Source organism: Lemur catta, chromosome 17 (genome assembly GCF_020740605.2).
Source record: "Lemur catta isolate mLemCat1 chromosome 17, mLemCat1.pri, whole genome shotgun sequence".
Classification (NCBI taxonomy): Eukaryota; Metazoa; Chordata; class Mammalia; order Primates; family Lemuridae; genus Lemur; species Lemur catta.
In genome coordinates this window covers 41,446,622-41,473,650 of record NC_059144.1, presented here as the reverse complement: position 1 = coordinate 41,473,650, position 27,029 = coordinate 41,446,622, and the positions used below count along the sequence as shown (strand labels likewise).

General features: G+C 55.0%; 1 protein-coding gene and 1 long non-coding RNA gene across 2 annotated transcripts; one reads left to right on the top strand and one right to left on the bottom strand.

Annotated features, from left to right (window-relative positions):
• The first annotated feature begins 653 nt into the window (after positions 1–653).
• Positions 654–24,744, top strand: PEDS1 (plasmanylethanolamine desaturase 1). The gene is made up of 6 exons (XM_045529255.1): positions 654–873; positions 8,473–8,592; positions 18,684–18,775; positions 19,944–20,088; positions 21,316–21,528; positions 23,267–24,744. The coding sequence occupies exons 1-6, from the start codon at positions 750–752 to the stop codon at positions 23,386–23,388; spliced, it is 816 nt and encodes a 271-aa protein (XP_045385211.1). The 5' UTR covers positions 654–749; the 3' UTR covers positions 23,389–24,744.
• On the bottom strand, positions 24,240–27,029 carry LOC123622717. The gene is made up of 2 exons (XR_006729621.1): positions 25,099–27,029; positions 24,240–24,696 (listed from the first exon to the last, which is right to left on the bottom strand). It is a non-coding gene; the product is annotated as an uncharacterized LOC123622717 (long non-coding RNA).

Here is a 27,029-nt window from a genome sequence, read left to right as displayed (position 1 = left end):
CTAGCTCTCGGCCCAGCGCCTGACAGACATTAAGTGCTCAGCAAATCTTAGAGCGACTCTCACTGTCATTTCCAGCAGTTTACCGCCTTCTTCCTGCGGAGGGCATGAGCTCCTGGGGGGCCAGGGGAGGCTCAGGTTTCCTCTCCCTGGGCGCACAGCACAAAGCTGGCACCTGGGCGACGATGTGCTCGGATAGAACCTCCGCACACGGCAGGACTTGATGAACTAGTCCATTGTCAATCAGGCCCGCTAGGGAGCACTGTATAACGAGCCCACCAGTGGTCCCTGGCCCCGTCGGGCCCCGCGCCCTCCCCTCGCGTTCCTTGCACACAGCAGGCGCTTAACGCCACGGCCCGGAGTGCCCGTTTCTGGGCCCGGTCTCGGCCCGCTGCACAGGCCCGTGAGCCCAGGCCGAGGGGACGAAGGGACGCGGCGGGCACCGGCGGGGGCGGAGCGCGGCAGGCGGAGACGCGCCTCCAGCGCACGCTTCCGCGCCCAGCTGCGCCCAGCTGCGGCCCAGCCCCCGGCGCGCCGCGGTTGGCTGCGGCTCGGCGGCCGCCGATTGGCCGGCGCGGCTCCGGCGCGGGCTCCGATTGGCTGTGACGCGCGGCCGGGCGAGGTCCCCGCCCGCGCCGCTGCCGCGCCCGGCGCTGGGCGGTCATTGGGCGTTGTGATCTCGCCGCGATTCCGCGGCCCTGCAGCCGCCGCCGCCGCCAGCGGAGCGCACCGGGCTGGCCGGGCGAGTGGCCATGGCGGGCGCCGAGGACGGGCCGGGCCAGCAGCCGGAGCTCGACGAGGACGAGGCGGCGTATTGCCGGCGCTGGGGCGCGCAGCACGCCGGGGCCCGCGAGCTGGCTGCGCTCTACTCGCCAGGTAGGACCTCCGGGCCCCCCTTCCAGGCCTGCAGTCTGCAGCCCAGGCTGCGGACAGCGACCCCGGGTCCCTAGGTCGAAAACCCAGCCTCGGGCTCAGATGCGGAACTTTAGCCCTGGTTTCTAACTTGCAATAACGCCTCCAGCGTCCCTTCCAAACCCAAACCAGAACCCCAGCCCCGAGGTTTCCTGGCTGCATAGAGACTCTCCAGCTCAAGAAACTACCATATCAGCTCCATGGGCGACAGAGCTCCCGTCGTATTCCCGGATCCGAAATCCCAGTTCCAGGGTACCCTCGACTGCAGAGAGCGCCCCTAGACTTAGGAACCCCCACTCCAGGACCAAGTCCAAGCCCAGGACAGCCCCACAACTATAAGCACCGCCCCGGGCCTCCTAAAAGTCACACCCCATCCCAGGTTCCCCAGATAGGCAATCCACATCCTTGTGCCTCCTCTGCGCCCCAGCCAGGGCCCTGGTCTGCAAACAGTAACTTCAGCCCCCTAACCTGGAACATCGATCGGTCCATCTGCTCAGGGAACTCTAACTCAGGGACTCCCAGCTGCAGAGTGCCCCAGACACCCTTCCTCCAAAGCCACATCCTAGTGATAGTTTCAGTGGCTACACACCGGGATCCTTTCCTCTCCTCTCCTTTACCCGTCCTGGGACCCTCCAGTGAGAGCATCAGCGCTCACCCCCTACTCCTGGATCCTCGGTGGTGAGGGGACTGCAAATGTCCCAGTTTAAGCTCCCCGCCATGCACAAGCCCCAACTCCAGCCCTTGCCCCTCCCCCACATCTACATATTAGCTGCCTTCATTAGGACTTGGGGGGTGGAGCCCCCAGATGCCCCAGACCACACCACAACTTGGAGACCCTTGCTCCCTCTCTGCCCCTTTCCCACAGGCCAAAGTCTCTGCCTAGCTTCCTCCTGCTTTGCTCACCAGTCACGCTCCTGCAAGCACCAGCCACCACCCCTCCATGTGAGTCCCAGGAATTTCCTTGCCTGGTCACTGGGTGGCCTAGTGTCCTCAGGGGTTAAGGAAGTGCCTTTGAGAATGCAGAGTCAGGTGACTGGGAGGCCCTTCTGCCTGGATATCAATATCACATCAAGCTTTGGTTGTGAAACATTCTGACATCTTTCCTTTTGCCTTGGAACAGCCACCATGCACAGCCCTTGCCTGGGGTGTGCCTAGAACCATCCCCACTTGGCTTCCTGCCCTGGCTGGCCTGGGTTTGATGAGTCTCTACCTTAAGTGGCTGCATGACCTTGGGCCATTTCCTTTCCCTTGATTCTCTGGTTTCTGTGTGTGATTTTTCACACCTGACTTGGGCACCTGGTCCATGCTGCCATGGTTTCTTCAGCCCATACCCCAGACACTGCCTCTTGTCCCTGGGGCAGGCCAGGGTTGGCATCCTGACTCTGCTACTTAGCTGTGTGACCTGGGCCAAGCCGTTTTCCCTCTCTGAGTCCCAAGTTTCCTCACCTCTAAAATGGGCACAAGGTGAAGTTTATTTGCCCCTTAGTGTTGTTAGGAAGAGGAAATGAGGTTATCTACTTGGTGCAGTACCTGGCATTCGGTAGGTGTGATCCCTCATTTTAAGGGTCGGGCCCAGAGAGAGGTCAGGGTACTTCCCCGAGGCCACACAGCCTGGCCAGAGAGGCCTCCCCATAGTCTGACCTTGCTGTGAGGTGAGCCGCCTCGCCTGTCTGGTCCCCAGACTCCCCACCTGGGCATTGAGGGGAAGGAGTCAAAGGCCTTCTTCTTTGGTGTCCAGCTCTGCTACTCGAGTAAACTCTACCTGCTTTCAACCAGCCCACATCATCCCCAGGCATTCTGAGCCTCCCCAAGGGACCACTGTCTCCCCACTCTATCACGACGGCATATCTGTCTATTTCTGGCTTCCATGAGTGCCCCTCACTCTCTGTAGAACAGCCATGTGGGAATCTGAGGCTGCAGACAGCCTCCTCGTGCCCCAAACCTGCAGTCCAGGCTCCTTACCTCCTCCTGACCTGGAGGTGGGTAGGAAGGGGGGGGACACTTACCAAACTGGCTTCTCCAAATTTGTTTCAGGAGGCCTCTCTCTGGCCGGGCTGTGTGGCCTTGGGGAAGTACCTTGACCTCTCTGGGCCTGACCCGTAAAATGAGAGATCACGCCAAATACATATTGAGCACTTATGTTCCAGTCCCTGTTCTAGGCCCTGGGGGCACAGCCATGAACAAGACAGAAAAAAATGGAGCTGACATTTTAGTAGGGAGCCAGGCAATAAACTCAATAAATAAGGAAAATGTCTCATATGCCCAACAGTGGCAAGCACTATGGAGCAAATATACAGCAGGAAAGGAGGAAGTGAAATGTTGGAGAAGGGGTGACATTTTAGAGAGGGGCAATTCAGCTCTCACTGAGCAAGTGACATTTGAACAGAGACCTGAAGGGAGGAGGGGCAGGAGGGAGGGAGCTGCGAGGATATTGAGGAAGGAGGGAAGCAGCAGGTGCAAGGGCCCTGAGGTAGGAGCATCCCTCGCATAGTCTAGGAACATCTCGGAGGTCTGTGGGCTGGAGCAGAGGGAGCAAGGGAAGAGTGGGAGAGATTCCTGGGTTCCAGGAGCTGAATTTTTGAGATTCCTGGGGCCAGAGGTGGTTTGGCACCCTAACAGTTGACAGGGATAATAATGGCAGTTAACACAGTTGACATTTATTGAGCACTGAGTGCGTGCCGGGCATTTTCCTCACATGCCCTCATTTCCTCCTCACCACAGCTGTCTGAGGTGCCCCTGACGGTAACCCCATTCTACAGAGCAGGCAGCCAAGACGGCTCCTCACCCCCCACCCGCGTGTTCTTCCTAAAGCGTGTCCTGGTTGGGGTTAGGCCCGCGTCTGCGCCACCAGATGGGAAGGTCGGCGAGGACAGGGACTGCGTCCCTTTGGTCTGCCTGAAGTGCCTGGCACTTCATGAGCGCCCAGCCCACCTTTGGAGTCGCAGTGAGCTGCCATGGTGACGTGGTGGGTCAGCAGCAGGACCCAAACTGGAACACAGGGCAGGGGCGTCCTGGGTTCTGCGTCTTGCTCCTCGCTGGGGGAGTGAGCCAGCAGGGGTGGGCATGCGGGCCGGGGGGCAAACGTTCCGTGTCAGCGGAACAGCGTGGGTGCGGGGCCTGCCCGGGTGCAGGGCGTGGGCCCGCTGTATGCAGACGGCAGCGTGGGGCGGAGGGAAGGGAGAGGGGTGAGGCAGAGAGGTGGCCTCGGCCTGGTCCTGGGGGTCCTGAGTGTCCAGCCCAGGAGTGGGGGCCTGGCCCTGTGGGACTCAGGAGCCTAAAGGGCCTACTCCGGGTTTGAGTTTCGCTTCAGCGGCCCACCTCGTGCCAGGCGCCAGGGCTCGTGCAGGGCCTGGCGAGCTTGCAAGGCCTGTCCCGGCTGCACAGACAAGCCGCGAGGTGTCTAGTTTGCCAAGAGGTGCCAGCCGAAACCTGGCCATGTGTGCCACTCTCAGCTGTTCCCGAAGGGTCCTGCATCCAGCTGTCCCCCGACCCTGGACAACTATGGATGTCCCCTGCCCTGGGGAACACAGGGACTCAGTGTGGGGTGAGGGGAAGGGTGGAGGTGTCAGGCGTGGGTGGCAGTCCTGGGCTGTAGTCCCAAAGCAGCCTGGAGGTTCAGTCCCCCAAATGGGCCTGACCGAGGAGAGAGGCTTGGGGCCCCTCCCTGGCCAGGCCTGGTCCCTGCCATACTCTGGGCCGAGCTTTCTGTCTGTCTCTTTGCCTGTCCTCCCTGGTCACGCCCTTTCGCTTGTCTTTGTCTCTCTCTCTCTCCCTGTCCCTGTTTCTCATCTTTCTCTGATTCCTGCCCTCTTGTCTCTCTTTGTCCTTCTGTCTATCGTCCTCTCATCTCTGCTGTCTCTCTACATCTTGTCCCCCCATCTCCCTGAGGCTGAGGGTCTCCTAGTGGCCAGAGGCTGTCAGAAGTGCAGGTTATTTGGGGCTTGACTGGAACTGGAAGAGTCGGGCCTGAGGCCAAGTCTTTGGCCAGAAAGCAGGATGGCAGGGGCCTGGCCCTTGGCCTCCCTGCTCCTCCCAGCCCTCCACGCCCACCACTCGAGCACAGCCCCCTCCCCAAGCCAACAAGCAGTCACTACTGTAACTCAGCCCAGATCATCAACCTTTGCCATGCCAGGGGCCGGCCTGGGAAATGACCTCAGTGCTCCAGCCAGAGGACAGCTTGTGTCTTGAGCACACTCCCACCTCTGGCCTCAGTCTGCCCATCTGCAAAGTGGTACCGTTTAGGCCACCTGACCCCACAGGCCCTGTCAGGCTGATGGTCCATGCTGTGACTTTGGTGACCCTCAGGTGACTTTGTACAAGTCACTTCATCTCTCTAGGCCTAGTTTTTCCCTCAAAGAATGGGACAAATGGTTCCCAGCTCACAGGGGGTATGTGTGTGGGGGGGTCACTGGGATCACCCTTAGCACTGTGCCTGGCACATACTTGGTGCTCAGTGAAGGCCACTCATTATTGTTTGTGTATTTTTTATGGATTAGAATTGAGGCACTTGATCTGCAGAAAGATCCAGGTTCCAGAGGCCAAAGAGAGATGGAATTTAGAAGGAAAAATATTTAGATTTCAGGGACATTCTCCATGCTGTGGGGAGAGAGCTGGGCCATCTTTGGGATCAGGACAGCCCCGCGCATCCAGTCTGGCGTGTCCCATTTATGAGTCTAGGATCCAAGCCCAGCTCTGCGCCTCAGTGTCCGTATCCGGAAAATAGGATCACACATTTCCTTCCTTGAGGGACTGAGACTCGAATGAGAGACTGCCTTGAGCACAAAAACTCAGAGGACTACAGGGGCCTGGCCAGGGCTACCACCAAAGGAAGCTCCCCAGTGTGAGGCCACAGGGAGGGGGAGGACCAGGGTGACCCTGGAGCTGGTGCCCCATCGGATGGGCGTAGCCGCTGCTGCCAGGCCCAGCGTGGCCAGAGCCCTGTGTGTGTTCTCAAGGGAAGCAGGAAACTAGGAATTTTACATGATTTTAAAATTTAGCTTGTTTTTTTAAAACTGAGCAAGACATGCGGAGTGAGTGGTTTGTGACATCTGTGATGTGGGCCATGCCCTGTACCCCAGCACGGGATAGGCTTCGGGGGCGTCAGCCATTGTTGCTGGAACTGTTATTTGGCCATGTTGCTGTCAGCTCTGCCCATTTTCTGTCCTGCATGCTGACAGGGAGGATTCACCTGTCCTTTACTTCCTCTGCTTCTCCTTGTCCCCCCAGCCCGCCCCCTTGGGGCTCTCTCCTTCTGAGCCCCAGGCTGGCCACAAACAGGAACTGGAGAGGTGGGCGCCCTGCTGGGTCCGGCATGGTGATCCCCGGCAGGGGCTGCTGGGTCAGGGGGACCCTTGCCTAAGAGCAAGGAAGAGGAGCGCTAGGCTGGCTGCAGTGTGACCTCTCTTGGGGTCCTTGTCCCTTCTGGGCCTCAGTGTCCTTTTCTGTAAAGAGGGACCAAGGGGACATGGCTCTGGCATGTTCCTTCCTGCTTCTGAGCCTTGGTCTTTTCACAGGGCGAGAGGAGGGCAGCTGTCCTGGTTCTGGTTCAGGGTGGGTTGGGAGCAGTGTGCTGTTGTGTGACCTCCACAAGGCCCTCCCCCTCTCTGAGCTTCAGTTTCCCTGCTGGGACAAATGGGGAGCCCTTTACCTCCTTCCCAAAGTGCGTCGGTAAGGGGCACCTGGAGACAAAGCCTTGGAGTTGTGCTTTAGGATTGTGGCCGGGAATTTGCTCATTCCACAAGCATTTATTGAGTACCAGCGGAGTGCCAGGGCCCTGGTGAGTGAGCCAGACACAGTCTGGCCTCCTGAGTTCACATTCGGGTAGGGGAAGACAAACAGATACAGGCCACAGTCCTGAGTGATGGGCCCCATGCTGGGGGCGCACAGGGGTCAGAGGAGGCATCCTGGATGGCTTTTTGGAGGCGGAGGTTTCCAGGTTGAGATCTGTAGGAGCCACGTCAGATCAGCCAGGTGCAGAGGGGGAGAAGCCTCTTCAGGCTTGAAGCCCTGAAGAGAAGACAGATGCAGGAGGAGCCCTGCTTATCTGCTCTGGCCCTGACTCCTTGGTTAGTCACTCACTGGGTCCCCTTTGGTCCCACTGCTTAGCAGGCCTGGGCTCCTAACACAGATGTCGCCTGGGCAATAGAGTGGTGGCTGGTAGAGCAAGGGACCAGGGGCAGCAGGAGAGAACAGAGTAGGGGGAGAGCAGGGTCTTAGGAGCCAGACCCTCTGGCCACAGAATCCTGGTCCACAGGGGACTAGTTGGGTGCCCTTGGACTACTTGCTAGACCACTCTGACCCTCAGTTTTCTCATCTGCAAAAGGGCATCACCTCAGAAGGTGCCTAACGCATAGTGGCTGCTTGATAGATGTTAAACACTAATGATAAAATTGTTATCATTAAAGGTCTTTTGTGCCTTTGGGAGCAGCTGCCTGGGGCATACCCCGGGGCATAGTCACACAGTTCTGTGTCACTCACATGTTGTTTTTATCTCCTTTTTTTTTTAATTTTAATTTACAATTAAAAGAAAAAGTTTTGATATGCTAGTGCATGCAAAAGGAGTAAGTGAAAGGCCAGTCTCAACTATACAGATTTTTTTAAAAATTTTTCTTGCATAAATGGTTGCTGTATGGAACTTTGCTGTCTGCACGTCCTGTATATCGTGGGCATCTCTCCGTGTCCACACGTAGACGGCTGCAGAGTTGCCTTGGACTGAGTTAATTTGGCCAGTCCCCAGGTGATGGACACTCAGGTTACTTCCACGTGAATCAGTCTGAGTTTTGACAGCTCAAGGCTGCAGTGAGTGAATCGGCCTGTCCGTGCGCACGTGCCTGTTAAAAATACGTGCCTCTCCCAGCTTTGTTACCTGGGAAAAAAATATGTGGCAACATTTAAATAGGAGAGTTTGCCTGATGTCTGGCTTCTCTTAAGATTCAGAAACTCTGGCCTCGCTGGCCCACACTCCCGCTTGGCACAGTCAGCCCGACAGCAGCCTCACTTCTAGGAGCCCCCCTGCCCCCAGGGCCCTGTTGGTCCTGAGTCATTGCCTGGAGTCTGCTTGATGGAGGTCGGGCAGGGTCTGCGCCTCCAGGATTAACGGCCGTTTATAGGTCTCTACCTCCAAATAATTACCTGCAAAAGGGCATTGGTGATGCCATGAAGATTCCGGTTTTTTAAAAAAGAAGCTTATTAAAGTTCCCTCAGGTGTCTCCAGAGAGAAACCAAATGGGCCTGGGAGACCAGAGTTCTGGTCCTGTTTGCCAAAGAACTGGTATATACAGGGCCAGCTTCATGGGCATGTGACCCGTGCACGGGGACCTGCTCTCTGAAGGGTCCCATACTTGGTTTAATGCATCCTGCCTTGAGTGTATGACCTTGAGCAGGCCTTTCCCCTTCTCTGGGCCTCAGCAGTGTGATCTGTGAAATGGGTAGGTTGTGGTTGGCCCTGTAGGTAGACTTCTTGAACACAGTTGAGAGCCCCCATGGGGTCCCAGCTCTGCCTGGTTTTGGTCCCCCAGCCTTTGCCACCTACCCACACTCACCTCTCGCCTCTGCTCCCTGCAGGCAAGCGCTTCCAGGAGTGGTGCTGTGTGGTCCTGTGCTTCAGCCTCATTGCCCACAACTCGGTCCACCTCCTGCTGCTGGCCCGCTGGGAACACATGCCCCTCGTCATGCTGGGTGTTGGTGAGTGCCTGAGGCTTCGCTGCCTGCCTCAGTTTCCCCAGGGGGGCAGGGACCTACCCAATGACTCACACAAGTGCGTGTGGTGGGGGGTGCTCGCCTGTGTACAGGTACATGCTGTGGGGGCCCCGCCTCCCCATCTCAGTCAGTGGCACCTCCCTACGTCCTATCACTTGGGCCCAAAACCTGGATATCACGCCCGGTTCCTCTCTTTTCCTCACCTTCCACAGCCAAACATCAGCAAATGCTGTTGGCTCTACTTTCAGAATGCACACAGGATCCAGCCACTACTCCTGCCTCCACTGGCCCCGCCTTGGTTCAGCCAGCAGCCTCTCCTGCTTGACTGTTTCAGGGACCTGCTCCCTGGTCTGCCTGCCTCCACCTGTGTCCCTACCACCCTGTCTCCACACACGGCCAGAGGGCTCCTGTCAGATCTCACTACTCCCCTGCTCCTAGCTGCCCACTTAGATGAAACAGCCACTCCGCAGGCTTCCTGTCAGCCCTCACTCCACTCTGCTCCTGCCACGCTGGCCTGGCTGTGCCCCACCGTGCCCTGATACACACCTACCTCAGGGCCTTTGCATGGGCTCTTCCCTGGGCCGGGAACTCTCTTCTCACAGACACCTACACGGTTTACTCCCTCACCCAGGTCTCTGCTCAGGGAGCCCCCCACCCCGCCAATTGCCCCTGAGAAATAGCAGCCTTGGCCAGGCACGGTGGCTCCTGTCTGTAATCCTAGCACTCTGGGAGGCCGAGGCGGGAGGATCGCTTGAGCTCAGGAGTTAGAGACCAGCCTGAGCAAGAGCGAGACCCTGTCTCTACTAAAAACAGAAAAATTAGCCCGGTGTCATAGCGTGCACCTGCAGTCCCAGCTACCCGGGAGGCTGAGGCAGGAGGATCACTTGAGCCCAGGAGTTTGAGGTTGCTGTGAGCTAGGCTGACGCCACGGCACTCTAGCCCGGGCAACAAAGTGAGACTCTGTCTCAAAAAAAAAAATAGCAGCCCTATCACACTCTATTCTACCCCACTGTTATACAATTGTGTTTCTTTATTTGTTTATCATCTGTCTCCTGTCACTCAAATGTCAGCTCCCTGAGGGCAGAGATTTTTGTCTGTTTCATTCACACAGCCAGTACTCAGTATTTACTGAGTCAGTGAATAAATGAATGAATGAATGAATAAGCAAACTGCAGTTTATTACTATCTCCTGGGTGTTTTCCATCAGTCAGTCCTTACCCATCCACAGCCTGGGAGGTAGATGCTAAGGTTGTCATCGTTTTCCAGATGAAACTGAGGGTCAGAGAAGGGACCAACTCAGAGTCACACCTCAAGCCAGAGGCACAACGTAATTCTTGAGACAGTGTCTCCACCCCAGGCCCCAGATGACTCAATTTCCTTCCTGTCTACCCACCACCGCTCACCTCTTCCCTCTGACTTGGGCACTCATCCCCTCCCTGTCCTGGGCTCCCAGGCCAAGGGGGCAACTGTGCCCTTGGTCCCTCATGGTCCTCCCTAAAGATTCAGCTCCCACAATCTCATTATAAGCATTCTGGCTGCCTAAGCCAATAGTGCTCAGGCTGGCCAAGTGAGCCATCTGGGTGTGGTGGTGGGGGTGGGCATGTGCTGGGGGGCCGGACCAGCTGGAGGGGAGAGAGTTTAGCCTGTCCAGTGTGGGAAGCCTGGGCCCTGCCTACGGGAGCCAGCCATAGCCCCGCCCCAGGCACAAGAGGGACCTGCACTCCAAGCCCCTCTGCCTTAGAGTACCACATTCAAGGGCAGGAACGTAGATACTCTGAGCCTCAAGGCCTCTTCTGAGGATGGTTATGAGCAGGCCCCTAATCGATTTAAATAGCTGCCCTGATTTGGGTTCAAGTCCCACTCCACTAACCTCCTGACTCTGTGGCCTTGGGCAAGTGTCACTGCATCTCTGAGCCTCATTTTCCACATGTGTAAAACGAGCCTGCTGGCAGTACCTGCCTCCTGGGGCTGTTGTGAGGGCAAAATGCAGGTGTGCACAGGTGCTGAGAAGGCCAGTGACTGAATGGAGGTGGGGAGAGGCGCTGCCCGCCAGACCACTGGCCAAGACTGGCACCTCAGCCTCACTGGTCATTTGACAGTGGATGTTTTATGAGCACCTGCTATGCTCCCAGCCCCATACTGGGCACTCTTCACTCTTTGTGACAACCTAGTGAGGAGGTTCTGATCCCCATCCTCTGAGACACCAAGTGACTTGCCCATTGGCCCACACCCAGGCAGCGGCAGAGTCTAGAATCATCAATCCAGACCTGCCCGTCTCTCAGATCTCACGCTCCACCACCAGGGCTGTCCAGCCTCCAGTTAACGTCAGGAGGAGAGGGTGTTCCAGGCAGCAGGCCCAGCCTGGGCAAAGGATCGGCAAGGTCAGAGCCCAGGCGTGAGCTGTGCAAGCTGGGAGGGTGGGCATCCCGGGTGGGTCACTACCTTCCTTCTCTGGTTGGGACCTGAGCTTCCAGCCGGGGACCCGATACATCTCTGGCTGCCAAGTCACCAAATGTGGTGCCAGCTCCCCCATCACACACCTTTGCCCCTGGGCTGATAACAGCAGACAATCCCCTGATAGTGGTGTTTGCACAGTCCCTAATCGATTTAAATAGTAGCTCTGATTTGGGTGTTAACATGCAGGCAGTGAGGGCACCATGCCAGCCTGCAGAGCCTGCCCCCTACTCCTCACTGTCTTCCCGGAGGTTCCAGTGTCCCAGGCAAGCCCTGGAAATCAGGGAAGGCAGAAGCATGAAAGGGTGTCAAGTTAATAAACACAGACACACATGACTCACCCTTGGGAAGCAAAATCAAGATAAAGGAATAGGCAGGGAAGGCCTCTCCGAAAAGCTGGCATTTGTGTGGAGACCCAAAGGAGATGGGCCAAGGGACCGTGGAGGTATCTTGGGGAGGGGTATTCCAGGAAGAGAAAACAGCAAGTGCAAAGGCCCTAAGGCTGGTGTGTGCCCCTTGTGTTTGGAGAATAGAAAGGAGGTCAGCCTGACTGGAGAAAATTGATCACAGTAAAAGGGGTTGGCAGCAGCTGAGAGGCAGCGCGGGCAGACGCTGTAGGGCCTGAGGGCTGTGAGCTGGGTACGGGTTTTATTCTACGGGCTCTGAGAAGCCATTGGTGAGTTTCCCACAGGGAGCTGACATCATCTGATGCTGCAGGGCGGGTGGCCTGGGGTGGAGAGGCCAGGAAGGAGCCGCCCACAGGGATCCAGCTACACGGAGATGGTGGTCCAGACCCAGGTGGGGCAGTGGGGCTGGTGATGAGTTGTCCAAATCCGGATGAGCCGTGAAGGGTGAGCTGCCAGGATGTGCTCCGGGGTTGGCTGTGGAGGCAAGAGAGGGAAGAGTCAGCAAAACTCCCTGGTTTTTGGCCTGCGAGACGGGAGGGATGAGGCCGCCCTGGATGGCTGGAGAGAGGGTAGCAGAGCTGCCCTGGGGAGAAGCCCGAGGTGCCTGCCAGCAGGGGCCAGTAGGAAGTCGGAAGTCCAGGGGTCATCTGTTAGAGATGGCGTTTGAAGCCCAGAGGCTGGAGTAGCGCCCCCAGGGGCTGAGCGCAAGGAGAGAGAGGAGAGGTGGGAGGAGAGCTGCTCCAGAGGGCTGCTGGGGACAAGAGGAGAATGTGTTTCCAGGGGGCCGGGACCAGCCACTGAGCAGACTAGCAAGACAAAGGAACTGCCAGATTTGGCCACCTGGAGGTCGCTGGTGACCTTGACAAGGACAGTGTCGTGAATGAATGGGTGAACAGATGAGCAGCCATGGTGGCCCAAGCTGTGTGTTCCACTTGGGCTGTGACTGGTCCCGGAAGGAGCGTGTCCCCTGGGAGCCGGTGGAGGGGAAGGTGTTCCAGGCAGAGGGCACGGTGAGTGAGTGCAAAGGTCCATCGGGAGGTCAGAGAAGTCATGCGGCCTCCGGTCACAGCCGGCCTGGTAGGTGGAAGCGGAGAGTCTGGATTTGACAAGGATTTGGACCCAGGGCAGTCTGCGAGCAAAGACATCCGCAGCTCTCCATCTCCACGCCAGGCCTTTGAGGGGGCAGGGGTGAAGGAGTTCCAGCTGGGTGACCTGTGGGGAACCGGATGCCCCACGGGGCCCAGGGACTGCCTCAAGGTCACTGGTGAGTCAGGGTAGCCTGGAGTGAGTCACCCCCCAGCCCTTTCCTCAGCCCAGTGCTGTGCTGGGAGGGGCGGTAACCAGGCCGAAGCTGCCCCCAGGGAGAGCGAGCTGCCAGCCACGCCCAGAGCTGGGACAAAGAGGCTTCTGTGTGCCTGTCTGCCACCCCTGCCCCCATTAAAGGGGCCTCAGGCAGCCGGCCTGGGGTTGGTGCTCTAGGAACAGCCACCTGCAGGGGCCTCGGGATCACGGAGCCAGGGGAGGGCTCCTCCCCCAAAATACTCCCTGACATCTGTCCAAAGTACACATCCCTCCCCACTTGCTTGGCAGCCTGCAAAGCCAGGTGCTGGTCATTTGACAGATGGCAAGACTGAGGCTCAAAGCCTTAGACGACTGGGGTGTCCTCACTGAGCCCCGGGGGTGGGGCTGCTAAGCACTTCACCTGCAGCAGCCCATTTTATTAACTTCTCCCATTAAGGGAAGTAAGTCCTATTAATATTCCCCTCCCCAGACCTGGCCGTGACGGCTCAGCCACCTAAGGTCACATCTGCCTGACTGGCCCTAGCAATGGTCTGTGGCTACTCACCAGCAGTCCTGATTGGCACCTGCCACCGTGTGATCCCGGGCAGGCCTGACCCTTCTCTGGAAAGCAGGGATGGGTTGGGGCCTGTCACCATGGCGTGAAGTGAGATAATGCACTTTATAAAGATAGGCTTTATTTTTTTAGAACAGTTTTAAATTTACAGAAAAATTGAGCAGATAGGACAGAGAGTTCCCACATAGCCCCTGCACCCAGCTTCCATCTTACATCTCTCCTTAGTTTGGTACATTTGTTACAAGGCTTGCACCGATGTGGATACGTCTGTATGAACCAAAGTCCACAGATGATTCAGATTTCCTCAGTTTTTACCTAATGTCCTTCTGTTCCAAGACCCATCCAGGCGTCCTGTCTCTTTAGCACCTCTTGTCTCTTAGACCTTCCTTGTTTGCGATGACCTTGACAGTTCGAGCGAGAAGTGCTGGGCAGGTGTTCCGTGGGCTGCCCCTCTATTAGGATTCTTCCCATGTTTTTCCTATGAGTGGACTGGGTTTGTGGATTTTGAGGAGGAGGAGCTCAGAGGTGCAGTGCCATTTCATCACACCGTAGCGGAAGTACGCCCTGTCAACATGACTGGTCACTGTGCTGTTGACTTTGATCACCTGGCTGAGCTAGCACACATCAGGTTTCTCACTGTAGAGTGACTCCTCCCCGTCCCCTGCTGAACTGTCTTTGGAAGGAAGTGCCTGTGCACAGTCCACACTTAGGAACAGGACGGAATGTGCTTTTAACGCTCCTGATGAAGCACTAGGTACACAGTGCTAGCCATATTTTTTCTAATGCAGTATTGTTTTTATTATCATCATTCTTCCCGTTACCTGTGAGGATTACGTGCTTAGGATGATTAAGGAGATAAGATGTGGCCCAGGCCTGGTCTTGCTGCAGTTTAGACAAGGGATTAAAGGAGATAAAACATTTAAGATGCTGGCACAGGGCCTGGTTCCTGTAAATACTCAATAAATGTCAGGTTAAAAAAAAAAAAAAAGTAGCTGACATCTTGACCCAAAGGAAATGAGGACAGATGTCTACAATAGGCTTGTACGTGGATGTTCACTGCAGCTTCATTCAGAACAGCCCCCGACGGGAAACAACCCTAATGTCCAACAACAGCCAGATGGATAAACGCATCATGGTACATCCCGGCGATGGAATACTACTCAGCAATCAAAAGGATAAACTGATACGCACGACTCCATGGATGACTCCTGAAGCATTCCACTAGCAAAGGAAGCCAGACCCCAAAGAGCACATACCATATGAATCCATTTATTTGAAGTTCTAGAGTAGGCAAAGCCAATCTGTACTGATGGCCAGCTGGTCCGTGGTTCCATGGAACAGGGGAGGGGAGTGAGAAAGGCAACAGGGGAGCCTGCTGGGGGCTAGAAATATTCCATATCAGGCATCAGCCCACTAGGGCCTGAAAACCAAAAATACTTGTGAACAAAATATTATGGGAATGCTGCCAGTCCCATTTATTGGTTTTTTGTTTTTTTTTTGTTGTTGTTGTTGTTTTTAGAGATAGGGTCTTACTATGTTGCCCAGGATGCTGGAGTGCAGAGTGCAGCGGCATGATTATAGCTCATTGCAGCCTTGAAATCCTGGGCTCAAGGAATCCTCCCTCCTCAGTCTCCCAAATAACTAGGACCATAGGCATGCACCTCCACCACCACCATGCTTGGATAATTTTTTAAATTTTTTGTAGAGATGGGGTCTTACTGTGTTGCCCAGGCTGGTCTCAAACTCTTGGGCACAAGTGATCCTCCTGCCTCGGCCTCCCTTAGTGCTGGGATTATAGGCCTGAGCCACCGCGCCTGTCCCCCATTTGTTGTTGATACCTGCTTTCATATTACAACAGCAGAGTTGAGTAGTGGCAGCAGAGACTGCATGACCTTCAAAGCCCAAAATATTTACTGTCTGGCTCTCTAAAGAAAGTTTGCGGCCGGGCGCGGTGGCTCACACCTGTAATCCTAGCACTCTGGGAGGCCGAGGTGGGCGGATTGTTTGAGCTCAGGAGTTCGAGACCAGCCTGAGCAAGAGCGAGACCCCGTCTCTACTAAAAATAGAAAAGAAATTATACAGACAGCTAAAAACATATATATATATATATATATATATAGAAAAAATTAGCCAGGCATGGTGGCACATGCCTGTAGTCCCAGCTACTCGGGAGGCTGAGGCAGGAGGATGGCTCGAGCCCAGGAGTTTGAGGTTGCTGTGAGCTAGGCTGACACCATGGCACTCTAGCCCGGGCAACAGAGTGAGACTCTGTCTCAAAAAAAAAAGAAAGTTTGCCAACCCCTTATGTTCTATATAGGTGTAGAATCTCTGTCTTGACCTGAGAGATGGTCACACAGGTGTGTCCATATGTAAAAAAGCCGTGAACTGCACAAGGCCTGTGCCGGTTTCTGTATGCAGATTATACTCACTTATAAAATGAGCCAAGGTTTGGGGAGGGGAAGGGGCTTGCCCCATTCTCACCAGGGGCCCAGAACTCGGGGAACGAGGAACCTAGACTGTGAATCCCTGCAAGGCCACACCCCTTGGCATCCAGTCACTTCTCATCTGTACCTATCTCTCACATAGAGGCAGCATTTGGAGGTGTCATTAGAGTTATAGGGACAGGGCTGCTGCAGATACCTCAGCTGATCTCATTGTGCGAGTGAAGATGCTGAGGCTCAGAGATGGCAAGGGGCTTGCCCGGGGTCGCACAGCAATATGGTGTGGAGAGATGGGCCCCCAATGCTTGATCTAGCTCTGCCATACCTCTTGGCCACACAGCCTCTTGTCCCTCCTGGTAGACAGAGGCAGTGCATACGCAGCATCCCACAGCACACTGTAGGAGCACTAATAATGCCCCGGACCTACTGCAGTGCAGTTTAAGGGCAGGAAAGGGTGCTGGTTGGGGAAGCAGGTAGGCAGGCCTCTTCCCATCCCACAGCTGCCACTTCAAAGCCACATGACTAGCGGACGGTGGTTAGACTTCTCTGAGCCTCTTATCTCATCCAAGAAGTGGGGACAATAAATGAGTCCATTTCCGGTGGTAAAAGAAATAAAGCAGGAAGATGTGACCAAGAGAGCCTGGCTGGGAGGATGGCTTTAGCCAGGGAGTTTGGGTGACTTGTGCTCTGAGTGAGAAGGCTGAGATGGGACCAGCTCGGGGGTCTGTAGGGCAAGGGTGGGGACCTGGGTAGAGGAGCAGCAAATGCAGAAGGTTCTGCCTCCCTCGGCTTCTGCCCCCCTCCTCTGGCCCCGCCCTCAGCCTGGGTCCTCCCTCCTTGCATCCTCTCCAGGGCAGGGCTGCCCAGCCAGCCACCACACAGTGACAACCTTTAGCCTGTCCTTTGGCTTCCACGTGCCAGGAGGTACAGCTGCTACATGTCCCCACCTGCCCTCTCGCCCTTACCACCAGGAACTCACAGGTGCCAGCATGAAGCTGTGTCATCCCCACCACACCCCCCATGCGAGGCGTTTGTGTGGTGGATGCTCTGGGGCCTCTGGAAGGTCTGCACTCGACGGCTGCCCCTTCACTTGGGCGTGGCCAGCAGAACTGACCCACATGCTCACTGTTTTCTCAGTTGCAAGTCCTGCCCCCCAGGGAGGTATCCAGGGGCTTTTCTGCAGCCTCCACAGTGCCCTAAGACCCTGGTCCCTTGTCATCCAGGGGCTGAGGGGCCCAGCAGAACTCAGAACCTGGGCCTTGGACAACCAGTTCAACAGAGAAACTGAGTCTGGGGAGGGGCAGGGAAGGGGTGTGCCTGAAGCCACACTCAATGAGCCAGGGGGTCGCGTGTGTCATCACTCACACTGCATTCATCCCCCCCGCAACCCTGACATCCTTCCTGGTAGGTGAGAGCTCAGTGTCTGGCCCTGGAGCTTGGCACACAGTAGGTCCTCACAGAAGTGACTGAATAAAACAGTAACATGTACAGAGGGCTTACCGTGTGCCAGGCACTTGGTGCTTTACTGAGTTCTCGTTAGGTGCCAGGAACCAGGATTCAGGCATCAGCAAGAGACTAAAGCTCCGGCCCCTGTGGAGCTGACAGGTAGGAGACGATAAACCAGCCAAAGAGAAGTCAAAGGTGCTGAGTGCTTGGAGAAAAATAAAGACAGGAGATAGGAAATGCTGGAAGATAAGGCGGTTACAATTTTAGATCAGGTGTCCAGGGAGGACATTTGCATAAAGACCTAAAGGAGGAAAGAGAGTGAGCTGTGCTGAATCTTAAGAAAGAATGTTCCAGGCAAAGGGAACAGCAAATGCAAAGACCGAGAGGCATGGAAGAGGTTGCCAGAGAAAGGGAATGGAGCCAGTAGTGCTCACCTGCAGCGAGTGACGGAGGCAGCACTGGGGCGGTTCCTTGGGCAGATTGCTGGCTACTCAGCCTCAGTTTCCCCATGTATACAATGGTGGTGGTACATTCTGCTGTTAAGAGGTACATCCTGTGCCACTTGTGTGTGACCTCAGCCTAGTCACTTCTGCTCTCCAAGCCTCAGTTTCCACCTCTACGAAGTGGGAATAAAAATGGTACCAACTTCTAACAGAGGGGGGTGAGAATGCACTGAGATCTAGCATGTAAAGCACTCGTGCCTGGCTTTGAAAAAAATGCTCAATAAATGGTGGCCACAATGTTTTTGCTAGTCATCATCACTCCTGTTTTACAGGAGGAAACTGGGGCAGAGAGGTTAGTCAGTATGAGCAAAGTCACACAGCTAGTGAGTGACAGGGCTGGAATTTGAGTCCACATCTAACAGCTCTTAACTCCTGTGTTATGCTGAACCCTCAAGTAAGTGAAAAGTGCTGGGAGTCTCTGAGGGGACCCCACTCCAGTTCAGAACAGATTAATAGCAAAGACAAGGAAAAGGCTGCTGGGGACCAAATTATCAGGTTTATTGCTGATAAAAGCTAAGGTGGGGGGTGGCTTCCATCTGCAGGTAAGGTGTTTCCTAACACCAAGCCCAGAAGGACGCTGCTGCGGTCACAGGCAGCACCGCGCAGAGCAGACTTTCCCAGGTGGGGTGAGTCTGCAAAGCAGAAAGAAGGGGACAGCCACCCCCTAACAAGGAAAGGTTGGGCTGATCTGAGCATGCCCAGTTTATGCTCTCCAGATTCCCCAAGCAGATGAGTCCAAGCATCCCCCCGGGGCAGAGGAAGTAAGGAGCAGATGGGGCAGGAGTATTCTGCCTGAGGCGCCATCCTTAGGGAAGAAAACATCCCAAGTAGAAATGTTTTGTCCCCTAACAAATGAGTACATGAGCAGGCAAGTGAGTAAATGAATGAGTGAACTCCCTGATTGCGAGGGGGGCAGGGATGTCCTTCCACATGTCCCCCTACCCCCAGCTCACCCTCTTCTTGTCCACAGTTGCAGGGGCTCTCATTGCCGACTTCTTGTCTGGCCTGGTGCACTGGGGTGCCGACACGTGGGGCTCCGTGGAGCTGCCCATTGTGGGGAAGGTGCGTATGTGGACCCAGCCCGACTCCTCCAGAAGGAGGTTGGGCTGCATGACTGTGGGTGAGTCCCCTTTCCTCTCTATGTGTCAGTTTCCCCATTATTCCAGCCTGTCCCTCATGCCGGCCCTGCAAGACTAGAACAGCAATCCCTTGAGGTTTTGTGGAAGCAAAAGTATCAGGCTTGAGATGGTCAGAGAGCTCGATGTGTGGCTGCCTCACCAGAACTCACTGAATTTGGGGGCCATGTCTTGTTTTTCCATTGCCACCTCTGCTGTACCTCACTGTTCTAATTGGATTTTATCTTGTATTAGACTTTTCGTTGTGATAGAAAATCTATTCTAAACTGGCTTAGAATAGCAAATAAGGGTACTGATTCATGTAACTGAAAATTCAGAGTTGGACCCAAATTAAGGCATGGCTGGGTCCAGTGGGGCAGACAGACCATATTCTTCAGACTCAGTCTCCATCTCTGTCTCTGCTTCCCCCTCTGAGGTGGCTCCTGGCAGCCTAGATATCCATCCTCCCAGTTCCCAGAAAAAGAAAACTTCTTTTCCTCCTCCCAGGAGAAGAGAATTTCTCCTTTCCCATAGTTACAGCCAAAGTCCCATGGCTCACTCCCATTGTCCCAGCTTGGGTCACACGCCTGTCCCTCAGCCAGTCATTGTGCCCAGAGGGATGGAAGGCTGTGATTGGCCAGGCCTAGGTCACATGCACTCTCTTGGCCAGGGTGCGGAATCAGCCCTATGGGAACAGCTTGTGCTAAGAGAAGGTTAAGGAGGGGCTCAGGTGCTGGGGAGACAGAGGGTCCCGCCTCTTACCTCAGGGGGCCTCCTCAACTGCCTTAGGGTGGGGAAGAAGGGTAGAGGTTGTCCCCAAGCTCCCTCACAGCACAGGTGGGGAGACTGAGGCCCAGAGGGGGGCAGTACCAGCCCAAGGTCCCTGCCACAGCCACTTCAACTCATCTTCCACTATAGCTGCTAGACCTAGAGCCTGAAGGCCGGGTGGGGTCTGTGTCAGTGGCTGGTGGGAATATTGGGGCGTCCCAGGTGGAGTGAACTGTAGGAGCAAAGCTGGGAGGGGAGCCCAAGACGAGGGTATTCAGGGGGGTGTGGAGGGCAGGTGACCGCCAGGGGCTGACTGGCTGGGCTGTATCCATCTCCAACCTACCCAGGCTTTCATTCGGCCATTTCGGGAGCACCACATCGACCCAACGGCTATCACGCGCCACGACTTCATCGAGACCAATGGGGACAACTGCCTGGTGACACTGCTGCCACTGCTAAACATGGCCTACAAGTTCTGCACCCAGAGTCCTGGTGAGGCACACCAGCTGGTGATGGGCCAGGAGGGGGCTGTCAGGGACAGAGACTAACCCCATGAGCCTCCTGGGGCTTGTGTTGTCTGTTTGGCCCCTCATGGTGTTTTAAAATATTTTTTGTCAGTTGTCTTCATGCAAATTGGGATATTTGACATAAAGATCTGGGTTTCCAGCTTCTCTTGAACAATTGATCTGGCCACCCTGAGTCCTTGTTCCCACCTCCTCCCTGGGCAGGAGCTGAGCTGTGGCCACCTGCTTTGGCAGGTTGACAGGATGCACACTTCCAGTTTACCGCAGTCCCCACTGCTCCTTGCTGTCCTCCACCCAGCCCGCCTTGTTCATTTGCACTATCTGCCTGGCCCTGAGGGCTTTTGGTTTTGCTCCCTTGGTCTAGTAGAGAGAGCATAGGCTGTGAACTCAGTCCTGAGTTCAGATCTCAGCCCTGCCTATTTTTGGAGGGACTTGGCCCAAAGCAAGTCACTTCATCACTCTGAGTCTCAGTTACCTCATCTGTCAGGTGGAGGAGAGGCCAGGCCAGATCCTGTTCTAACAACTTGATACCCACTGATTCTTAGAGCAGCCCCGCTATGGGCAGAGGTGTAGTGGCACCCTGCCTACCCTCTTCCCCGTGGCTGCCAACAGCTCCAGCTTCTCCGGAGGCTCCCTGGGGGAGGTCCCGCCTCTCCTCTTGGAGAGGCCGGTCCCTTCACCTCTGAGTGGGACCAACTCTGTGGAGCCATTAAGGCCCCAGAACTCCTCCCAGGGGCAGGCTGAGACAAGACCACCCCCTCACCCCACCCCCGCTGTCTCGCTTCCCTCACTGCTCAGATGTTTTTCTGAAGAGATTCTCTTGATAAGTCACACACGAGGGAAGCCGTCTCAGGCTCTGCTTCTAGGGACCTGGCTGAAGGCCTTACTCCCATTTTACTGATGGAGAAATTGAGACTCAGAGAGATAGAGTCACCAACCCAACCCCATACAGCCAAGGAGTGTCGGAGCAGGGATCTGACCCAGCTCTGGCGACTCCAGAGCCTGCATTCCTGTTCCTTGTGTTACTCCGTTATGTGCCCACTGAGCGGAAGGAAAGCCTGAGGCCATGTGGGAGGTCGGGAGGAGTCCCGGGTGCTCGCCCAGGGGTGGGTGGCGAGGGCCAGGCTGGCAGCGGGCCTCCACCCCGCATGATGGCTGTGCCAGCCCCGTGGGTACGCTGTCCCCTGCCCTGCAGAAGCCCTGGAGCAGCTGTACCCCTGGGAGTGCTTCGTCTTCTGCCTGATGATCTTTGGCACCTTCACCAACCAGATCCACAAGTGGTCGCACACGTACTTCGGGCTGCCACGCTGGGTCACCCTCCTGCAGGACTGGCATGTCATCCTGCCACGTAAACACCATCGCATCCACCACGTCTCGCCCCATGAGACCTACTTCTGCATCACCACAGGTGGGGCCACCGGTGGCTCGGAATGGGCTTTCCCCACCCCAGCCGCCACACCAGTGTTGAGGGCAGGGGGGCAGGGGTCACAGCGGGAGGTCATGCAGACCTTGCCCTCCCAGAACAGTCTCTCAGGACGTGCAGTTACTGAGCACCTACTGTGTGCCGGGCATTCTTCTCAGTGCTGAGGACACTGCAGTAAATAAGACAGCGGGTCCCCTCCCCGTCCGCTGGTGTTGTGACTCCAACTCCCCGTCCATCCAGCAGATACTTACTGAGTACCTGCCGTGTGCCAGGCACTGCTCCAGGGTTCAGATACAGCAGTGAACACCACAGGCATGAATCCCTGCCCATGCGGCACTCACCTAATGGGTGAGACTAAATAAATAAATAAATAAATAAAAGCTGTAGCACTTCTCATGGTGCCGACTGCTGTGGAGGAAAACAGCAGGCAGTGGGAGAAGGAGGTGGGGGCTGTGCCTTCTAACCAGGGTGGCCAGGGAAGCCCTCATTGAGAAGGTAACAAATGAACAAAGACCTGCAGGGCTAAGGGAGGAAGCCAAGCAGATCCCTGCAGGAAGGGCACTCCCGCAAGAACAGTAGGTGCAAAGGCCCTGAGGCTAGAATGTGCTTGCTTGTTGTGTTTGAGGAACAGCAAGCAGGCCCGTGACTGGAAAGGGGATTGGGGGACGGACAGCAAAGTGGGAAAGGGAGGCGAGAAGCATGGGAACAGCCCTGCAGATAAACAGGGACAGATTCGAGCAAAGGAACAGCAAGTGCAAAAGCCAGAAGCAGGAACACCCCTGCAGTGTAAGGAACAGTAGGAGGTCATGTGCCACACTAGGTCATGGGCCACTGGACCGCTTTCAAGGTTAAGTCTATCGGGTGCTGTCAAGTCAGGCCACCTCAGGTGTAACTCCCAGCTCCTCCGTCTGTGCCTTTAGGAAACTCACAAACCTCCCTGAGTATCACTTTGCTCATCCACAAAATGGGGCTGCAGTCCCCTCCTTCACACACCGCCCTCTCGGGGCCCTGGTGAGAACGGAAACGCGGCACATACAAAGTGCTTGGTGTGTAGTGGGTACTTGATCAATTACAGCTACTTTTTTTTTTCTTTTGAAGTCTTTCTGGAAGCAGAACTGAGAGCCACAAAAAATGTTTGCATGTCCTAAACTCACTCCTGGAAGGATCAGAATTTAGGCTATTTAGGAATTTAGGCAGGTGGAAGGATTAGAATTTAGGCTATTTTAGCCAGACACAGTGACTCTCAACACCTGTAATCACTGGACTTTGGGAGGCCAAGAGTTCAAGACCAGCCTGGGCAACACGTCTCTACAAGAAATAATTTTTTAAAAAATTAGCCAGGTGTGGTGGCACGTGCCTCTAGTCCCAGCTACTCTGGAGGCTGAGGCAGGAGGATCGCTTGAGCCCAGGAGTTTGAGATTACAGGAAGCTATCATTGCAGCACTGCAGTCCAGCCTGGGCGACAGAGCGGGACCCCATTTCTTAAAAAGGAACAAAAAAAAGAAGTAAATGAATGGGAAAATGGAGTCATTCCATGTGGCCCTAAGACCATTAGTGGGAGGCCTCCATTCCCAGACTCCTTGGTTGGTCCCTGCTCCCTGCCCTCTGCAGAATCACCCCTTGTTAGGCCCCCCGCCCCAGTTAGGGCCAGCTTTCTCCCAATATCCAACATCCCCTTGACTCCTGCTCCCCATTCAGTCTCCGGGTGCTGTTTCTACTGCAGGCTGGCTCAACTACCCTCTGGAGAAGATAGGCTTCTGGCGACGCCTGGAGGACATCATCCAGGCCCTGACGGGCGAGAAGCCTCGGGCAGATGACATGAAATGGGCCCAGAAGATCAAATAACTTCTCCAAGCCTGCCACCTGGTTGCCAACCTTCCCTAGCCCCCAAACCGAAGCCATCTGCCAAATTCCAGTCTCTTTGAGCTGGCCCCTCCAGGTGGAGAGGACATCTCCTGGGCTGGGCCCAGGCAACCCCAGCCCACCCTTCGTGACACAGAATACTTGAGCCACTGATTTATCATTTCCTTTTTTCGTTTTCTTTCCTTGGCCCCTCCCTAGCCACCTGAGCTGCTGTCTGCCAAGCCTGACTCTGCAGAAAAGGGAGCCCTGCCCTGCCAGCCATCCCTCGGATAGAGAGGTGGCCCACGAACTCCCTATACTCTGCCCCATGCCCTGCTGGGCAGCCCTTCAGTGTGGCTGGCTTTGGGGCCACTAAGTTGCCTCTGTCTGTCTCTCCTTGTCTGGCCCCAGTGGTCAGGGAGCCGCCAGGCACACCTAAGTGTCCCTGGAGCACTGTCCGCCATGGCAAACTGATCCTGGAGGCCTGGGTCGGTGGACAGCCCCAACCACCACCTCCAGCCTAGCCTGTCCACCCAAAAATGGCAAAGCTCAGCAAGGGCCGGAAGGCAGCCTTCCAGGAGAAGCCGGAATCTCTGGCCCAAGTCCAGACCCCTTCTCCGCTGCCCCCACCCCCATCTGCCCACATGATTCTAGCCAGAGCTGATATTTCCAATACAAGGATGTCTTCACAGGGCACAGTCCCTGCAAAGGGTCCTGGTCATTTGGAAGGGGACACAGTATCCCCTCTGGCCAGAGTATGTCAGAGAAGGAAGAGTGGGGCTTTTTTGGTTTTTTTGTTTTTTTTTTTAAAGGTGCTTGCTTGTTTAATGTAAATAATAGAAAGCCTTAATATCTTTTCTGTAACACGGAGTAATATTTTAATGTCATGTTTTGGATGCACATAATATATTTATAACAAAGCAGCAAGAGTCTTACTTAACCTTAGCTGCCTCATGATGTTTCCTGGTTGGCTGGGCTGGGGTGGGCGCGGTGTTTAGGAGCCAGAGGGAGCCAGGCCTCACTCCCTCCCCATTCCTAGCTCCCCCCAACCCAGGCCTCAGGATGGGGGTTTGTCATCTGACAGTGAAATAATGCTGACATCTGCTCCAAGCCCTTTTGGAGGGGACCCCCATTTGGTGCGGAGTGGCCTTCCATGTCTTCATGATGGTAAAGGAATGATGGCTGATCCCTATTTGTGAATTCCTTCAGCAGATGTTTATTGACACCCGGTGTGTGCCAGGCTCTGTCCTGGACACTGGGGTACAGTGGTGAACAGTCTGACAAGGACCTGCCCCTGATGGAGGTGCCCTCCTGGGGAGAGAGAGACAATAAACATAAATAAATGCACATGGAAATTCAGGTGGTGATTTGTGAAGAAAATCAAAGAAGCGGAGAAGCAGGGTGGTCTGGGAGGGCCTCTGAGGAGGTGACACTTAGCTGAGACTTGGCCTCTTGATGGGCCAGCAAGTGCAAAGGCCCTGAGACAAGAAGCAGCTTGGGTTTTGTTTGTTTGTTTTCAGTCTTATTTCCTAGCCACTAGCCCATCAGGGAGAGGCCTAGGATTTTTAAGAGACAGTGAGGCGGCCAGTGTGGCTGGACTACAGTGAGCAGGGGAAAGTGGATGGTGGGGTTGGGAAACGGGGACCCAGGGCCTCACAGGCTGAGTGGGGAGCCTCTGGACAGCTTGGACGAGTAAGTAACTTGTTCTCTCACTGAGCAAGTAATTGCAGGACGTCTCCTCCGTGCCAGGCACTGGGCTTTGTGGCGAACACTGCAGACATTACAATGAACACCTAGTCTAGGCTAGATAGTTTAGCCAGAGAAAAGAAAACCTGTTGGGAACAAGGAAATGATAAAAGATTCTTCGGTGCAGTTGCAAACATGGCATTTATTTTTAAAAATGTGAGCCATAACTTCATTTTCCTTAAAGTTTGCCTACCACTTTGGATTTGTGACTGCCTGAGGGGACCACAAAAGGAAGGGCATTAGAATGATAGAAATGACAGAAAACTAAACCAAAAATGAATCGCTAAAATAATTGTATAAGCTCATAAAACTGAGAAGTCCACACATGGTTCTGACCTGAGGTTTGGCAGGACCCAGGGACTCACATGATTCATCAGAACTTGGTTTCTCTCTTAGCTCTGTTCTCTGACTTGAGACTCACTGAACCAGCTCAGCAAGCTCAGTGGCAAAAAAAGTTCCTTTCCAGGTGTTGCAGTGAAAGTCCCAGACTCTAGTTGGCCTGGGTTGGGTCAGGGGCCTCTCCCTGACCCAATCACCTTGGCCGAACGGTGAGGGGTGTGTGAGAGAAATGTTCTATTGGCCAGGTCTGAAGTCCCCTTGGAGCTGCAGAAGTGGGATCAACCCTTTCCAAGCCAGAGGACGGACGGAGGGTCCCAGGAGAAAATTAAGGTGTTATAAAATAAAAGAAGTCTGGTGGATGGAGCAGACAGCCAAACTCTTCTTCAGCGAGACCAGATGAGCAGCCTCAGCAGATAAGGTTGGCTTCCAGGCCCTACCAGTCTGTCAATTCTGCTGGAGCCAACAAAAAAACCCAGCCTGAGTCCAGAGAGGCAAAGTGACTTCCTGAAGGTTCCACAGCTAGTAATGGCAGAGCCAGGCCTCAAACTAAGACCATTTCACTTCTGAATCCAGGGGGCTGGAAAAAAATTCTTTTTAAAACCAGAAGAAGGTCTGCATTGGGTCTGAGAGTGCTGGGGCCACTTGTGAGATCAGGGCCCTGTGAACAAGTGTCTATGAGGGCCAGATGGAAAAATGCCACTTAATATTTACTGAACACTTATCCCATGCCAGACTGCAGAGAGCTCTGGCCCAGGTCCCATCAGCAGTTCGTGTGGCTCTGAAAAGTGAGTGCTCTTAGCATCATTTGCAGACGATAAAACTGAGGCACCTAAGTCATGTGACATGCCCAAGGTCACACAGCTGGTAGGTGGCAGAACCAGGACTTGAACCCAGGCCTGACCCAGAGCCCTTGTGCTTTAACACTCTTACTGAGAGAGGGAGGTGAGGCAGGTGGCAAGAGGGAAATGTGTCCACTAGGAGAAAACAGCAAGATGCGTGAGAAACCGGCAGCTGACGCTGGGGACTGGGATGACCTGGAGACCTTGGGCCCGAAAGGGCAGCTGCTACTCACACCAGTTGGTTAATGAGGAGCCAGAAAGCCAGATTTTAAAAATGCAGACTCCACGTTTAAAACATACCGTGGGCAAAATAAAATAGGTGCATGGGTCAACTTTTGCCCATGGCCTCCCAGCTGGTGACGGATGGCTTGGTTTTAGGTGGGCATGTGCTGCTATCTGGTGGCGGAGCAGGGTAGGTGGCAGGCAGGGCAAACATGGGGCTCCAGCTGGACTTGGGAATGTCACATATCCCTCTCTGTGCTCATTTCTTTTTAGAGGGATCTGGGCACATGCCTCCAGTCACCTGCCCCAACGTTAACCCTACCCCCTTTTGATAAACCAAAAATTTTCAAGCTACCCTTTTCAATATTATTTTCCAACAGGTAATGCATGCATAAGGTAAAGAGTAAGTATCAAACAATACAAAAGGGGCTAGAGCAGGGGTCAGCTGACTCCGGCCAGTGGGCCAAATCCAGCCTACCTGTTTTCTTTCTTTCTTTC

What these genes read in the sequence shown, in the direction of transcription:
- PEDS1 (XM_045529255.1), top strand. Translation starts at nt 750, where the DNA reads ATGGCGGGCGCCGAGGACGGGCCGGGCCAGCAGCCGGAGCTCGACGAG. An exon ending in CCTCGTCATGCTGGGTGTTG is followed by an intron (nt 8,593 to 18,683) that starts GTGAGTGCCTGA and finishes TCTTGTCCACAG; the next exon opens with TTGCAGGGGCTCTCATTGCC. An exon ending in GTTCTGCACCCAGAGTCCTG is followed by an intron (nt 20,089 to 21,315) that starts GTGAGGCACACC and finishes CCTGCCCTGCAG; the next exon opens with AAGCCCTGGAGCAGCTGTAC.